The 17,310-nt window shown below is 39.2% G+C and overlaps 3 protein-coding genes across 3 annotated transcripts; 2 read left to right on the top strand and 1 right to left on the bottom strand.

The window, feature by feature from the left end:
• Positions 1-956, bottom strand: LOC120050565 (gamma-crystallin M3-like). The gene is made up of 3 exons (XM_038997154.1): positions 902-956; positions 483-731; positions 1-318 (listed from the first exon to the last, which is right to left on the bottom strand). The coding sequence occupies exons 1-3, from the start codon at positions 914-916 to the stop codon at positions 40-42; spliced, it is 543 nt and encodes a 180-aa protein (XP_038853082.1). The 5' UTR covers positions 917-956; the 3' UTR covers positions 1-39.
• A 3,767-nt stretch (positions 957-4,723) lies between these two features.
• LOC120050563 (gamma-crystallin M3-like) lies at positions 4,724-6,222 on the top strand. The gene is made up of 3 exons (XM_038997153.1): positions 4,724-4,809; positions 5,179-5,445; positions 5,872-6,222. The coding sequence occupies exons 1-3, from the start codon at positions 4,801-4,803 to the stop codon at positions 6,163-6,165; spliced, it is 570 nt and encodes a 189-aa protein (XP_038853081.1). The 5' UTR covers positions 4,724-4,800; the 3' UTR covers positions 6,166-6,222.
• Positions 6,223-12,656: 6,434 nt separating this feature from the next.
• LOC120050862 (gamma-crystallin M3-like) lies at positions 12,657-13,580 on the top strand. Its single transcript, XM_038997389.1, has 2 exons — positions 12,657-12,932; positions 13,293-13,580. The coding sequence occupies exons 1-2, from the start codon at positions 12,657-12,659 to the stop codon at positions 13,578-13,580; spliced, it is 564 nt and encodes a 187-aa protein (XP_038853317.1).
• The last annotated feature ends 3,730 nt before the right edge of the window (positions 13,581-17,310 follow it).

Genomic DNA, 17,310 nt, shown 5'->3' with positions numbered 1-17,310 from the left:
ATTGAACACTTTATTAAGTGAAACTAAACAGTTGTGATTTTAACAGGAATCAGTGATACGTCTAACCGACATGAATCTGTTCATGGAGCTGTTTCCCATCTCTCTGAGGTTCCTGTACTCTCCAGGCCTCACGTACATCTGCCTGCCTCGGAAGTGGGGTTGCTCGTACATGAGCCAGTGGCCCTCCATCACGTTGCAGGACTGGCAGTCGGACATGCGGTAACGATCCTGGATGGAGTCACAGTCATCCATCAGCTCGTGCATCTGGCCTCCGAAGTTCTCCCTCTCGTACATCCTCATTCTGAACTGGCCCTTATACTGTTGATAAAAGCAACAGGTCATACAGATATGGAACTACTGTAGATCCAACCGGTGGGCTCATACATTTAAATGTCAAATGTTGTTGATGACACGAGTTCACGACCCTTGCTGTTGAAACTATCTGCATCAGCTAAGAAGCAGCTACACACTGCATTACTTACACTGGGGATGTTACGACAGGATCTGATGCAGTCGCTCATGGTCATCCCCATCAGGCGCTGGTTGTCAGGGTACTCTCCTCTCCTAACCATCATCTGGTGACCCATGAAGTTGGGGCGCTCATAGACCATGAAGCAGCCGCTCTCCACCCTGCAGGAGTTGCACCTGCTCAGGTAGGAGGTCACCTCAGCGCAGTCGTTGCTGGTCTCATAGGAACGACCCTGGAAGTTCTTGTCCTCGTAGAAGATGATCTACACAGACAATCACACAGTTAGTGGTCGATATGTTGAAATTAGTGCACTAATGCTCATTTGATTAGCAATGCCTTGTGTTTCCGATCCGACAGTCCTCTTTGGAATGCAGGGCTGCTTGGATAGACCCAGAGAGACAGACATGGAGGAAGACTTGCAGTGGCACTTACCTTGCCCATGGTCATGGTGATGGTGATCCAATCTCTTATCCAATTTCAGATGGAATGCTGGACCATCAACCTCCTGTCCCTTTTATACCTTGGACCACATTCACATCTCCATATTTATTGTTCTAGAACTCCATGAGTCATCATTATATATTGTTGTGCAAGCCAGTCCTATAGTGTCACGTACTGAATGCCACTTTTATAACTATGTCACTGGGGGTAAATACAGGATCATGTTTGTTTCCAGCTAACCCTAGCTACCCTAATACTAGCTGAATTAGTATATCAGTATTTTATCAAATATTCCAGATCAATTGAGATGGAATTCAATGTATATTGTAGCATTATTTTATTGTGAGGTATTATTTTATTGGATCGTTTTTTTTATGGCACTATGTACACTACCGGTCAAAAGTTTTAGAACACCTACTCATTCAAGGGTTTCTTTATTTTTACTATTTTCTACATTGTAGAATAATAGTGAAGACATCAGAACTATGAAATAACACATATGGAATAATGTAGTAACCAAAAAAGTGTGAAACAAATCAAATCATATTTTATATTTGAGATTCTTCAAATAGCAACCCTATGTATTGATGACAGCTTTGCACACTCTTAGCATTCTCTCAACCAGCTTCATCTGGAATGCTTTTACAACAGTCTTGAAAGAGTTCCCACATACCCTGAGCACTTGTTGGCTGCTTTTCCTTCACTTTGCGGTCAGACTCATCCCAAACCATCTCAATTTGGTTGAGGGCGGGGGATTGTGGAGGCCAGGTAATCTGATGCAGCACTCCATCACTCTCCTTCTGAGTAAAATAGCCCTTACACAGCCTGGAGGTGTGTTGGGTCATTGTCCTGTTGAAAAATAAATGATAGTCCCACTAAGCCCAAACGAGATGGGATGGCGTACCGCTGCAGAATGCTGTGGTAGCCATGCTGGTTAAGTGTGCCTTGAATTCTAAATAAATCACAGTGTCACCAGCAAAGCACCCCCACACCATAACACCTCCTCCTCCCTGCTTTACGGTGGGAAATACACATGCAGAGATCATCTGTTCACCCCCACCACGTCTCACAAAGACACGGAGGTTGGAACCAAAGATCTCCAATTTGGACTCATCAAACCAAGGGACAAATTTCCACCGGTCTAACGTCCATTGCTCGTGTTTCTTGGCCCAAGCAAGTCTCTTCTTCTTCTTAATTTCCTTTAGTAGTGGTTTCTTTGCAGCTATTTGACCATGAAGGCCTGATTCACATTCTCCTCTGAACAGTTGATGTTGAGATGTGTCTGTTACTTGAACTGTATAAACCATATATTTGGGCTGCAATTTCTGAGGATGGTAAATTTAATGAACTTATCCTTTGCATCAGAGGTAACTCTTGGTCTTCCATTCCTGTGGCGGTCCTCATGAGAGCCAGTTTCATCATAGCGCTTGATGGTTTTTGCGACTGCACTTGAAGAAACTTTCAAAGTTCTTGAAATGTTTCATATTGACTGACCTTCATGTCTTAAAGTAATGATGGACTGTCGTTTCTCTGTGCTTATTTGAGCTGTTCTTGCTATAATATGGACTTGGTCTTTTACCAAATAAGGCTATCTTCTGTATACCCCCCTACCTTGTCACAACACAACTGATTGGCTCAAATGCAATAAGAAGGAAAGAAATTCCACAAATTAACTTTTAAGAAGGCACACTTGTTAGTTGAATTGCATTCCAGGTGACTACCTCATGAAGCTGATTGAGAGAATGACAAGAGTGTATAAAGCTGTGATCAAGGCAAAGGGTGGCTATTTGAAGAATCTCAAATATAAAATATATTTCAATTTTCTTTGGTTACTACATGATTCCATATGTGTTATTTCATAATTTTGATGTCTTCACTATTATTCTACAATGTAGAAAATAGTAAAAATAAAGAAAAACCCTTGAATGAGTAGGTGTTATAAAACGTTTGACCAGTAGTGTATGTATTTCTAAAATGTAGGAAATCAGAAGTGTTGTATTAATTCATTATTTACCTGATAATTACTTTGTCCTCTGATTCTTATTTTTTGTAATTTTGAGAAGAACCAGGAAGTTGTTGATGTTATGTTGTCTATGTGGTCAGACCAGTAAAGCTGCCAAATAGTAATGTTTCTTCATCCAGTGCTTCTCCTTGTAACGGCTTTCGTTGGTGGAAGGCGAGGAGGACCAAAATACAGCGTGGTACGTATCCATAATAAATGTTTAATCGAAAATGAATACAAAAAAGAACAAGAGAATCAAATGAAAAACGACACAGTCCCAAATGGTACGAACACTGAAACAGAAACAATCACCCACAACCCACAATAACAAACAGGCTACCTAAATATGGCTCCCAATCAGAGACAACGACTGACACCTGCCTCTGATTGAGAACCATATTAGGCCAAACACATAGAAACAGAATAACATAGAAAAAGGAACATAGACTACCCACCCAACTCACGCCCTGACCATACTAAAACAAAGACATAACAACAAAACTAAGGTCAGAACGTGACAGTCCTCATGAAGTCATACACCTTTAAAATAACCCTCTATCTACATCGTCTTCATCTTGCTGAGAAATGCTGTGCTTGAGTTGAACTAAAAATGTGTTCACATTTCTTTCATTTATGATATGCAGCAACTCTATAACTATATATTTCTAACCAAAATCGACAGCTTGGGACTATAAGGTTCTATCTGCAAAAAGATGATTCTGAGATAATTGGCTTTAAAGTTCTGAACCCTCATTGGTTTGAATGGTGTCAGCCATTTTTATCTTGTATTCTTTTGAACTGAACATGAATTGAGGTAATTAGAGTAAACATAGGAAGATAACATTGAAAAGAACAAGGCTATGTCAATAACTCAATCCTGACAAAAATGCAGATCGAACCTTATAGTCCCAAGCTTTCAACATGTAGTTACAATACGGAACTGTAAACATTTCAACAGATAAGGTTTATCAACAATTATTGAATTAAAAAGATACTGGTCAAATATTGTTCTCAAAGATGTGACTGTATACTGTGTAGATATGTAATCACACCAATTAATACAATGTCAGGTAACTAGCTACAGTATATGGTGTTTGTGCAACTTAATATAAAGTGTGACTAAATTCACTAAGTGTTAACAAGTTCACTAAGTGTGACCAAGTTCCCTAAGTGTGACTAAATTCACTAAGTGTTAACAAGTTCACTAAGTGTGACCAAGTTCATTAAGTGGTACCAAATTCACTTAGTGTGACCAAGTTCACTAAGTGTGACCAAGTTCCCTAAGTGTGACTAAATTCACTAAGTGTTAACAAGTTCACTAAGTGTGACCAAGTTCATTAAGTGGTACCAAATTCACTTAGTGTGACCAAGTTCACTAAGTGTGACCAAGTTCCCTAAGTGTGACTAAATTCACTAAGTGTTAACAAGTTCACTAAGTGTGACCAAGTTCATTAAGTGGTACCAAATTCACTTAGTGTGACCAAGTTCACTAAGTGTGACCAAGTTCCCTAAGTGGGACAAAATTCACTAAGTGTGACCAAGTTCACTAGTAAATATACTGTAACTGTATTTTGACCTGGTAAAGTACCATCTAGCACAATCACCCAAACGGAAGAATATGCAATGTTCTATTTCTGGTGAGAACAATACATGTCATGCCCCCCATGCTGCATTCAGCATCCAATAATAACTCATGTAGATGTGCTGTGTAAAATGTATACAAGCCCCACGTGGGCCTTGTGATGACTCATGCTATTTAGCACAAAGGTGTGCAAGGTGCCCTGTGGACCCAATGTCAATATAAAAGTGCCACTGGATCGACACAACACACCGTGTCTTCTGCGTGTCATCTAATCAAGCTTCACCATCAAGCTAAACCACCGTAGCCATGACCAAGGTAATACAGAGCAGTGGATTTTTATTCAGTATAAGAGCTGGCCATTGAGATATGAATATAGTGTCTTGCATAGCAGCTATAACCACAAAATCCTAATCCAAATAATATCAGTCTGTGAGAATACAGCAACGTTTTTCAGCTAAATAAGTTATTATATGAGACCATGCAGTTGATATGCATTATATACAAAGTTAAGAATGTATAATTGTTTTTAATTATTAATAGTAATGACAAATTAATCACAATCAATTAATAATGATTAACTATATTAATTATGTAAAACATTTAAAATCATAGCCTTTATAATCTTCTCAACATAGATGAAGAGGTCATAGGTTAAATCATTTCTCAATCAAATCACCCTCTCAGATCATCTTCTACGAGGACAGGAACTTCCAGGGTCGCAGCTATGAGACCAGCAGCGACTGCCCCGACCTCAACATGTACCTAAACCGCTGCCAGTCGGTCAGGGTGGAAATGGGCTGCTTCGTCATCTACGACCACTCCAACTTCATGGGCAACCAGATGTTCCTGAAGAGGGGAGAGTACTCCGACCTCCAGCGTATGGGCTCCATGATGGGCATGGGGGATGTGACCATGCTGGAGTCCATCCGCTCCTGCCGCATGATCCCAATGGTAAGACGTCCACAGTTGGAGTTCCACCATCTCCTTGTGTTCGATGATGACATGATTATATTTATGATGTGGTTCATGCTATTTCTCTTCATATAAAGAGTGCATTTTTATATTTTTGAGTAGCTAGATGTTCGTGAATGGTGATGAAGTTTGAGTTACTAGGACTCTGTACATCTGATACTTGACGTGTTTTTCACTTGGGTCGTGTTCAGCAGGGCACACCGTAGCCAAACATTTTGTAACAGAAAACAAAAATATGTCTTCTTATTGAACAAGTTTAGGTATTATCAAAACAGTTTGTCCCTAATGAACGTGGTCCAGGCCTCTATTACTGTATAAGTCAGCTGACAAACAATGCTAAATGTAATACTGGAAGCATGGAGTACACACACGGTAGTAACTGTCAATGTTCTCTCTCTCCAACAGCACCGGGGACAGTTCAGAATGAGGCTGTACGAGAGGGAGAGCTTCGGAGGCCAGATGCACGAGCTGATGGAAGACTGCGAGTCCATCCAGGAGCGCTTCCGCATGTCCGAGATGCAGTCCTGCAACGTGATGGACGGCCACTGGCTCATGTACGAGCAGCCCCATTTCAGAGGCAGGATGATGTACGTGAGGCCTGGAGAGTACAGGAGTATCAGAGACATGGGCATGAGCACCATGATGAGAGTTCTCTCCATCAGAAGGATCATGGATGCCTGTGAGGGTCAGCGGCATTGATGCCTGAGATTCCTGCTGTCCTGACGTCCAAAAGGCTGCTAAAAGTCACAATTCTCATTGAATGTAATAAAACTCTTATTTTGAAGTACCTGTTCTCTTCTTTTTTCTATCAAATCTAATCTACCCATGGTATTTATATTACACTGGTTTATTCTGACAGGTTGGTGTCTGGAGAGGGATTTCAAATGGTCTGAAAGAAAAAAGTAATATAATTCGATTTTGATGCACCAAATGTGGACATTTGTGCACTATTTATCAATAGCAAAATATATATATACTGTATATATGCATTTTCTCACTGGGTCAATTGAACCAAATTTAACCCATGTTACAGTACATCAGAAATGATATACAGTACATCAAATTATATTACTCAGAAAGCCTGATGTACTGTAACCTCCAGTTTCTCAAACTTATTTTGCAGCAAACTAATCCTTATTGTCGATTGTTAGCATTACGCTAGTTTACATTTTCTCCACAGTATAATGTATAACCAATGGACAATGGACTGATTTAGAGACATGAGAGAAGTGATGTATAATCAATGAACTGGTTTAGAGACATGAGAGAAGTGATGTATAATCAATGAACTGGTTTAGAGACATGAGAGAAGTGATGTATAATCAATGAACTGATTTAGAGACATGAGAGAAGTGATGTATAATCAATGAACTGGTTTAGAGACATGAGAGAAGTGATGTATAATCAATGAACTGATTTAGAGACATGAGAGAAGTGACGTATAATCAATGAACTGATTTAGAGACATGAGAGAAGTGATGTATAATCAATGAACTGGTTTAGAGAAGCTAGAGAAGTGATGTATAATGGCAGGTAGCCTAGTGGTTAGAGCAATGGGACAGTAACCGAAAGGTTTCTGGATCGAATCCCCGAGCTGACAAGGTAAAAATATGTCGTTCTGAGCAAGGCAGTTAACAGACTGTTCCCTGGGTGCCAAATACGTGGATGTCGATTATGGCAGCCCCCTGCAACTCTCTGATTCAGAGGGGTTTGGTTAAATGTGGAGTTGAATGCAGTCAGTTGTACAACTGACGAGGTATCCCCCCTTTCCTAACCAATGAACTGGTTTAGAGATGTTAGAGAAGTAATGTAGAATCAATGAACTGGTTTAGAGACGTTCGAGAAGTAATGTTTAACCAATGAACTGGTTTAGAGACGTTAGAGAAGTAATGTTTAACCAATGAACTGGTTTAGAGAAGTAATGCATAACCAATGAACTGGTTTAGAGAAGTAATGTATAACCAATGAACTGGTTTAGAGAAGTAATGCATAACCAATGAACTGGTTTAGAGAAGTAATGTATAACCAATGAACTGGTTTAGAGAAGTAATGTTTAACCAATGAGCTGGGTTAGAGAAGTAATGCATAACTAATGAACTGGTTTAGAGACGTTAGAGAAGAAATATATAATCAATGAACTGTGTTAGAGAAGTAATGTATAATCAATTAATTGGTTTATAGAAGTAATGCATAACCAATGAACTGGTTTAGAAACGTTAGAGAAGAAATATATAATCAATGAACTGTGTTAGAGAAGTAATGTATATTCAATTAATTGGTTTAGAGAAGTAATGCATAACCAATGAACTGGTTTAGATAAGTAATGTATAACCAATGAACTGGTTTAGAGAAGTAATGTATAACCAATTAACTGGTTTAGTGTCACGACTTCCGCCGAAGTCGGTCCCTCTCCTTGTTCGGGTGGCGTTCAGCAGTCGACGTCACCGGCTTTCTAGCCATCGCCGATCCACTTTTCATTTTCCATTTGTTTTGTCTTTGTTTTCTACACACCTGGTTTCTATTCCCCAATTACATGTTCATTATTTAACACTCTGTTTCCCCCATGTTTCGTCCGTGTTTGTATATAATGTTCAGGTCGTTACTTGTTGGCTGGTATTGTTTGCCGGGTTCGTTATTTACGGCCGTTATTTACGAGTGACCGGTAATTTCACGCACCTTTAGTATTTGTTTTATACTGGTGCTGTTCGTGGAACAAATTACCTTGTACACTCATCTCTGCTCTCCTGCTCCTGATTCCATGCACCAGTTACCCACAGCCTGACATTTAGAGAAGTAATGTATAACTAATGAACCGGTTTAGAGAAGTAATGTATAACTAATGAACTGGTTTAGAGAAGTAATGCATAACCAATGAACTGGTTTAGAGACGTCAGAGAAGTAATGCATAACCAATGAACTGGTTTAGAGATGTCAGAGTAGTAATGTATAACCAATGAACTGGTTTAGAGACTTCAGAAAAGTAATGTATAACTAATGAACTGGTTTAGAGAAGTAATGCATAACCAATTAACTTGTTTAGAGAAGTAATGCATAACCAATGAACTGGTTTAGAGACTTTAGAGAAGTAATGTAAAGTCAATGGACTGGTTTAGACAAGTAATGTGTAACCTTATGAACTTGTTTAGAGAAGTAATGTATAACCAATGAACTGGTTTAGAGACATTAAAGAGGTAATGTATAACCAATGGACTGTGGAGTGGTTTAAAGAAGTCAGAGGAATTGAACGCTCCACGACCTCTGGTGGCTGATAATATTTTGTCAGAGGAACTCTTTGAAGAACATCTTCTGCATTGGGGTTTGAATTGGACATCATTTTTGTTCATAATAATAGTTCATAAATGTGGACTGTATGTGAGCATCAAATGTGCAGCATGGATATGTATCCCTTTTTCTATTGTTGTCTTTTGGGGGGTGTTTTCTGAAACATTTCTCTTTTAATAGTTTCAACTGTATTCTTTGTGGGCATGATACATTTTTGTAGCGGCATCACAATGCAACTGAATGCCATTACAGTACATAACAACCAGACAGCGGTATACCTCTCTATGCTACTTCATGTTGCTTGGTCAGGGATTCTTCACAATGGGGCCACCCATTTCACTGAACACAATACATGTATTATAAAAGTAAGGTATTAGAAAGGGGTCAGGCGTACAATACATTGTGGCTATTCAATTTCAGAACAGATCAAAGTGTATAGTTGCCTACCTGCTTACATAATTCATGTATTGCAGTCATCTGCTTTATTTATGCCCATGCAGGTACACACACACACACACACACACACACACACACACACACACACACACACACACACACACACACACACACGCACACAGACAGACACACACACTCTCTTGCACGTTGAGAGACAAAAAGGCGACCACAAAACCAACCCGATAGGAACAACTTAATGTAAAGTGTTACCCTATAGGAACAACTTAATGTAAAGTGTTACCCTATAGGAACAACTTAATGTAAAGTGTTACCCTATAGGAGCAACTTAATGTAAAGTATTACCCTATAGGAACAACTTAGTATAAAGTGTTACCCTATAGGAACAACTTAATGTAAAGTATTACCCTATAGGAACAACTTAATGTAAAGTGTTACCCTATAGGAACAACTTAATGTAAAGTGTTACCCTATAGGAGCAACTTAATGTAAAGTATTACCCTATAGGAACAACTTAGTATTAAGTAGTACCCTATAGGAACAACTTAGTATTAAGTATTACCCTATAGGAACAACTTAATGTAAAGTGTTACCCTATAGGAGCAACTTAATGTAAAGTGTTACCCTATAGGAACAACTTAGTATTAAGTATTACCCTATAGGAACAACTTAGTATAAAGTGTTACCCTATAGGAACAACTTAATGTGAAGGGTTACCCTATAGGAACAACTTAATGTAAAGTGTTACCCTATAGGAACAACTTAAGGTGAAGGGTTACCCTATAGGAACAACTTAGTATTAAGTATTACCCTATAGGAACAACTTAATATAAAGTGTTACCTTATAGGAACCACTTAATATAAAGTGTTACCCTATAGGAACAACTTAATGTAAAGTGTTACCCAATAGGAACAACTTAATATAAAGTGTTACCCTATAGGAACAACTTAATGTAAAGTGTTACCCTATAAAAGAAAGTTAGTATAAAGTGTTACCCTATAAAATAAACTTAATATAAAGTTTTACCCTATAGGAACAACTTAGTATTAAGTATTACCCTATAGGAACAACTTAATATAAAGTGTTACCCTATAGGAACAACTTAGTATTAAGTATTACCCTATAGGAACAACTTAATATAAAGTGTTACCCTATAGGAACCACTTAATATAAAGTGTTACCCTATTGGAACAACTTAGTATAAAGTATTATCCTATAGGAACAACTTAATGTAAAGACTTACCCTATAGGAACAACTTAATGTAAAGTGTTACCCTATAAAATAAACTTAATATAAAGTGTTACCCTATAGGAACAACTTAATATAAAGGTTTGATTCCTGATGGGGCCACCCATACGACAATGTATGCACATATGACTGTAAGCTCTGGATATTACAATTTTATTTAATTAGGATGATGTACAGTTAACTGCACAGATAATGGAAACACAAATGAGGGATACAAAGTGTATTGAAAGTGAATTGAAAGTGAATTGAAAGTGTATTGAAAGTGTATTGAAAGTGTATTGAAAGTGAATTGAAAGTGAATTGAAAGTGTATTGAAAGTGTATTGAAAGTGTATTGAAAGTGTATTGAAAGCAGGTGCTTCCACACAGGTGTGGTTCCCATCATGCTTAGGATCATGCATACAAATGATGGGCAGGCCATTATTTTGGTTACCATGGCTATGCATGCCCCCATAGGCTGACATTGCCCCATCCACAGGGCTCGAGTGGTCACTGAATGGTTTGATGAGCATGAAGACGATGTAAACCATATGCCATGGGTGATTCTGGAGCGGCACCTGAGACAGGAACACTTATGGGGGATTCTGGCGCGGCCCCTGAGACAGGAACACTTATGGGGGATTCTGGCGCGGCCCCTGAGACAGGAACACTTATGGGGGATTCTGGCGCGGCCCCTGAGACAGGAACATTTATGGGGGATTCTGGCGCGGCCCCTGAGACAGGAACACTTATGGGGGATTCTGGCGCGGCCCCTGAGACAGGAACACTTATGGGGGATTCTGGCGCGGCCCCTGAGACAGGAACACTTATGGGGGATTCTGGCGCGGCACCTGAAACAGGAACACTTATGGGGGATTCTGGCGCGGCCCCTGAGACAGGAACACTTATGGGGGATTCTGGCGCGGCCCCTGAGACAGGAACACTTATGGGGGATTCTGGCGCGGCCCCTGAGACAGGAACACTTATGGGGGATTCTGGCGCGGCCCCTGAGACAGGAACACTTATGGGGGATTCTGGCGCGGCCCCTGAGACAGTGTTTTCTGTCAAACTAAATACCACAGTATCTTTCAATGATATTGAATGTAGCTACTGTACAAACACTTGAGGATTTCACATTTGCATGCTCTTTTTAAATAACACTGAATTTGAATATTATATTGCTGATACACTCAAGGAGCAATTCAAACAACCCCCATATTGCTTTTGCTACTTTTTTTAATACTATTTTGATACTATGCAATATGCAATATAAATTGTAAGGTACACCTTTACCTACACCTTACCTACCACTTAAAGGTAAAATCAACTATCTTTTGGTATTTTTGTTCAATAGTCCACAGTTTGCGTCATGATGATGTGGCCAGTGACACTTTGCTTCTTGAAAGTCCAATATCTTGTAAACTTGACTGCTGACATGCAAAATAAATTTGGGACTGTAATCAACAGTGGAATACCAAAATATTGTTTTTGAGTGGAGGTTTCTTGTGTGCACTGCACAAACCTATTCCTAATGCAAATGAAATAGGCATGAACATAGCCTATAAAGTTAAATAAAGGTTAAATTACATTTTTTTTTTAAATGAAGTGTTTCCCCAAAATTGTTAATTATGAGCACATCATTTACACAAATGTAATGTTGAAGCTAAATTAAAATCCATAAATATTTTATTCACCCTTCAGAGTCCATTTAAAGGAGACTATACAATACATCTAAAAGGAATCCGACCTAATCTAAACCCTTTGACCTTACAGAGCACTAAATGATAACTCTTTGCCGTGAGCGTTGCGTTGAGGTATAGTACAGTACAGTGTTGCTCAGCTGACTCAGCGTTTTATACAACTGGGCGGTAGATTCTTCTGGAGCTGCATCAAGCATAAAAGGCAGCACGCCAGTAGGGAGAACAACAGAAATCAAATAACTGTGACCATGAACGGAAAGGTACTGTAATGTGGGGCTGTGATCAAAGTCTGTGCACAGTGCTGAACTGTACGTCAGCTGGCATTGGAACTATGACTCTAGGATGCATCAGAGCCCATTTCCAATGGGAAATATATCCTTGATGTGTGTGTTTTTAGATTCAGAACACTATGATAACTACAGATGACTTATAATGCCTTATAATTATAATCATGGTTGCATTGTTTGATTTTGTCAGACACATAAAAATTATTATGTTGAATAATTTCTGAACGGGATAGAATGTATGAGTTTTTGCACATCAAGATCAATTGGTTTCACGTCAAGATGACTTTCAACGCATACTTTGTCTTTCTCCAGATTATCTTCTACGAGGAGAGGAACTTCCAGGGCTGCTCCTATGAGTGCAGCAGCGACTGCTCCGAGCTCTCCTCTCACCTGAACAGGTGCAACTCCTGCAGGGTGGAGAGTGGCATGTTCATGGTGTACGACCGGCCCAACTACATGGGCCACCAGTACTTCCTGAGGAGGGGAGAGTACCCTGAGTACCAGCACATGATGGGCTTCAACGACTGCATCAGGTCTTGTCGTATGATCCCCCAGGTAAGCAGTTCTGCAGACAGAGCACAACAGACCACAACTATTTACAACCACACCACAATGACCACAATCATCGATGCCATAAAACTATCTTACACTCCAAAATCGAAGTCTGTCTAAAGTTTTCACACCTCAAATGTAATCTAAAGTCAACATAAAAACACATCCCATGCCATCGGTTGTGTAGATCCAGCTATATGCCTCAACTGCAAATGAATGGAAAAGATAACGATTATACCATATGGTGCTTATCTTTTTCATTAATTTTAGATTGTGGCATATTGCATTGTATGCCATCCTATCAACCAAGCTCATCCTATTCAGTTAATAGATGCGTTAAATGTGTTATCTTCTTTCCAATAGCACAAGGGCCAGTTCAGGATGAGGATCTACGAGAAGGAGAACTTCGGAGGCCAGATGCACGAGGTGATGGACGACTGTGACTCTATCCAGGAGCGTTACCATATGCCCGAGATGCAGTCCTGCAACGTGATGGACGGCCACTGGGTCATGTACGAGCAGCCCCAATTCAGAGGCATGCAGACCTACCTGAGGCCTGGAGAGTACAGGAACACAAGAGAGATGGGAATGGGGAATGATGAAATGAGGTTCCAGTCCATGAGGCGCATCAGCGGCGATGCTGCTTTTTAAATGTGCTGTCTTTAAAGAGTGCAACGACTTTTTAATAAACATTTTAAACCTTCATTTTTTGCAGCGATTTTCTTACCTTATTTCCACAAACCACTGCACTGTAAATTACTGTTATATCAATATAATACTCTAACCACTAAAAAGCCACTATAAGCAACTATTATACTGCAACCACTATAACACTAATATCAGCTGTAATGTATGTAAACAAAAATGTCCCTTTTTCCCCAAATTCTATAATCCTTATATTTGGTCTTAAAAAACCTCTAGCCTATTCTAGGCACTTGACACTGCCTTGTGTATGGGTGTTTTAGACAAGATAAGCTCTTAACACCGGAATACTGCCGACTACGCCAAATGAGGATCTAAATAAGAAATAAGACTACGCCACTTTTTTGTAAAAGGCAAGGAAGGTCCTCTAATTAACTAAAAATATGAAGCATGGAAATCAGACAGGTGCTCAAGTGATCAATTGTTTTGTTTACTTTGAGGAACTCTTTGAGGAACAACTCTTAAGAACTAGTGACAACTTGTCACAACCCTTCACACTACACAGTGGCATGCCATATTTATCAAACCACTTCCCACTTCCATCCTCCTAAACAGTAACATTACCATAATACAAACCACAAACTCATCAAATAGAATATGTGGTAATAATTTCTATGAGGCAACATAACTCCTTATAAGTGCCTTAGTAATGCATTATAATACACTTATAGTGCCTTATAATACTCGCTATAAGATATAATAATTTATCATAAGTAGTTATAGTTATTACAATACATTACTATAATGCATTATCAGCCTAAAAAGCATCATGCATTATAGACCTACCTAAAATGCTCTGTCCCAGACCTGCTGTTTTCAACTCTCTAGAGACAGCATGAGCTGTAGAGATACTCTGAATGATCTGCTATGAAAAGCCAAATGACATTTACTCCTGAGGTGCTGACCTGTTGCACCCTCGACAACCACTGTGAATATCATTATTTGACCCTGCTGGTCATCTATGAACATTTGAACATCTTGGCCATGTTCTGTTATAATCTCCCCCGGCACAGCCAGAAGAGGACTGGCCACCCCTCATAGCCTGGTTCCTCTCTAGGTTTCTTCCTAGGTTCTGGCCTTTCTAGAGAGTTTTTCCTAGTTACCGTGCTTCTACACCTGCATTGCTTGCTGTTTGGGGTTTTAGGCTGGGTTTCTGTACAGCACTTTGTGACATCAGCTGATGTAAGAAGGGCTTTATAAATACATTTGATTGATTGATACTTAACAGCATTAATTTGAACTGAGCATGATTTATAACATCAGCCTTTTGGTATTTAAAACCGGCGATTACTCCTGCTCCAAGAAAACTAGCTAGCTAGCTCGATCCCTGGATTTTGGAACGTGCAGCTAGAGTAGAGTAGCTACAGTTTATCTAGCTACAGCTTATGTCATCTTTAACTCTGCATTGTTGGAAATTGACCAGTAAGAATTTCACTGTTAGTCTACACCAAAAATTGGATTTGATTTTGATTCATTTTGATTAGACTATTTGAGTGAGTCACTAGCTAATGTTAGCTAGCTACATTTCTAGTGGCACGAGGTATTTGCAAACAGCACAACATTGTGTGATTAGCTACGAGCTAGCTAGCTAACAAGCTGGCTAAGGTAGAAATGTCTGAGCTGCTAGCCAACACTGTGTTGTATTTACCCAAGTTAGCAGGACTAGGTAGCTAACGTTAGCTAGCAACAAATATTTGGAAAAGCTAGGCACCTGCCGACACTTACCTAGCTTGCTAACTGTTTGCTAGGAACACAGCTGACTGTGAAGATTGCTAATAAGCTAGCAGAGGCTGAAGACATGACTGATGCTAAACATATAATTATCAAGCTAGCCGAGTCAAATTCATCTTTGACCTAAATATAACACTAATAGGTAGCTAGCACGAAATGTGAGTGTTCTTTGCTAGATTTTCACATTCTTGCAATGATATAATGCATTGTATGCTCTCTGGGCTTATAATGCATTATATGTATTATCAGGATGGATAAGTACTTATGAACAATTAGTAAGTATGATACAACTCTTTGTATTATAAGACATTACATATGCACTTATAAGGCATTATATGTATGCCTCATATAAAATATTAACAAATATGTTTTTACACAAATGATGTCTACCAAAACAATAAACTATTTTTTAAATTTAATAAACACATTTTCAAATGTCAGTCAGATCACTCAATCAAATCTAAATTATTTCAATCAATGGGGGTGACTGGAATACAGTGACTAAAGGAATAGTACATATCTGGCATAATCAGGAAGTGAGGCATGTCCAGGAAGAAGGAAAGTGGATCCTGAGGAGAATAACAAGCTCACCTTGCCTAAAACACTACCTTACTGTTGCTTGACATCAAATTTGGATAAAAGAAACACACACTTTAAACTAACTACAATTTGTAAAGGCTCTATAGGGCATTCATAGCCTTTATAAGAACTACACAAGTGCTTCACAAATTATCCATAAGCTCCCGAGTGGTGCAGCAGTCTAAGGCACTGCATCTCAGTGCTAAAGGCGTCACTACAGACCCTGGTTCGATTCCAGGCTGTTTCACAACCGTCTGTGATTGAGAGTCCCATAGGGCGGCGCACAATTGGCCCAGCGTTGTTAGGGTTTGGACGGGGTAGGCCGTCATTGTAAATAAGAATTGGTTCTTAACTGACTTGCCTAGTTAAATACAATTTAAAAAAATGTGGTACTAAATAAAGGGTAAGGTTAAAGGACATTCCATCTGGTATTTTGACAAATGTGGCATAACCCTTTTACTATATTTTATATAGCATCTCATTGATAACAAAGGCTTTACAATGCCTTACAAGTTGTAGTTCCTTTAAATGCACGGTGGATCAATAGCAAGGTCAGGTACAATAGCAAGGTCAGATTCAATAGCAAGGTCAGATTCAAATGGATATATATATATACAGTATGTGACAGTGACAACAATGGATATTTCTCAATATGCATACTACCGTGCTCTGAGCATGCAAATTGGAGCACACAACGGTTGGAGTGTGAGTCCAAATCAGAGTATGTGAAAGGGGAATGGACTATGGCTGCGAGGGGTTTTGAGGTTAAGTCAGGAGGAGGCCACCCACACTGTTCATTGGTAAGACAACAGACAATGGATAATGGACTCCAGGCTGTTTGGCAACAAGGACGAAGTGGGCTGATGCAGAAATAGGCATGAAGTCTATATAGACCACTACACCAAGTACTGCTATATAATAGCTTAATTTCTTGCAACAAATTCAGTTTTGTTTGACTATTGGTCATTTTTGACCAATTTGTATTTATAAATAGAATCAGAATTAAAATATCAATTGAACTGATTTCCAATCAAAGCTCAAGACTGCAAATTGGTTTTCCATTTCACTCAGGGAACTAGAGATTCACTGAAAACAAACGCCAGCCATAACGTTGTCTACCTGTACATTACTCGTGCAATAATTTACAGGAAACATGTTAATTTAGCCTGTTTTCACTTTGAAATGAAAAACATAATCCCAGTCAATCAATCACTTATCACTGAATATCTAAAGATCAAATATTGTTTTCAGTGATTTCTCTGACAGGACATGTCACTGCGTTAAATTGAGAGGCAATGTACAGTACTATTGTAACGGCTGTCTAATTCCTCCTCCTCGGATGAGGAGAAGGAGTAGGGATCGGACCAAA

The sequence above is a fragment of the Salvelinus namaycush genome, chromosome 7 (assembly GCF_016432855.1).
Source record: "Salvelinus namaycush isolate Seneca chromosome 7, SaNama_1.0, whole genome shotgun sequence".
Classification (NCBI taxonomy): Eukaryota; Metazoa; Chordata; class Actinopteri; order Salmoniformes; family Salmonidae; genus Salvelinus; species Salvelinus namaycush.
This window is presented reverse-complemented; position numbering and strand designations above follow the sequence as displayed.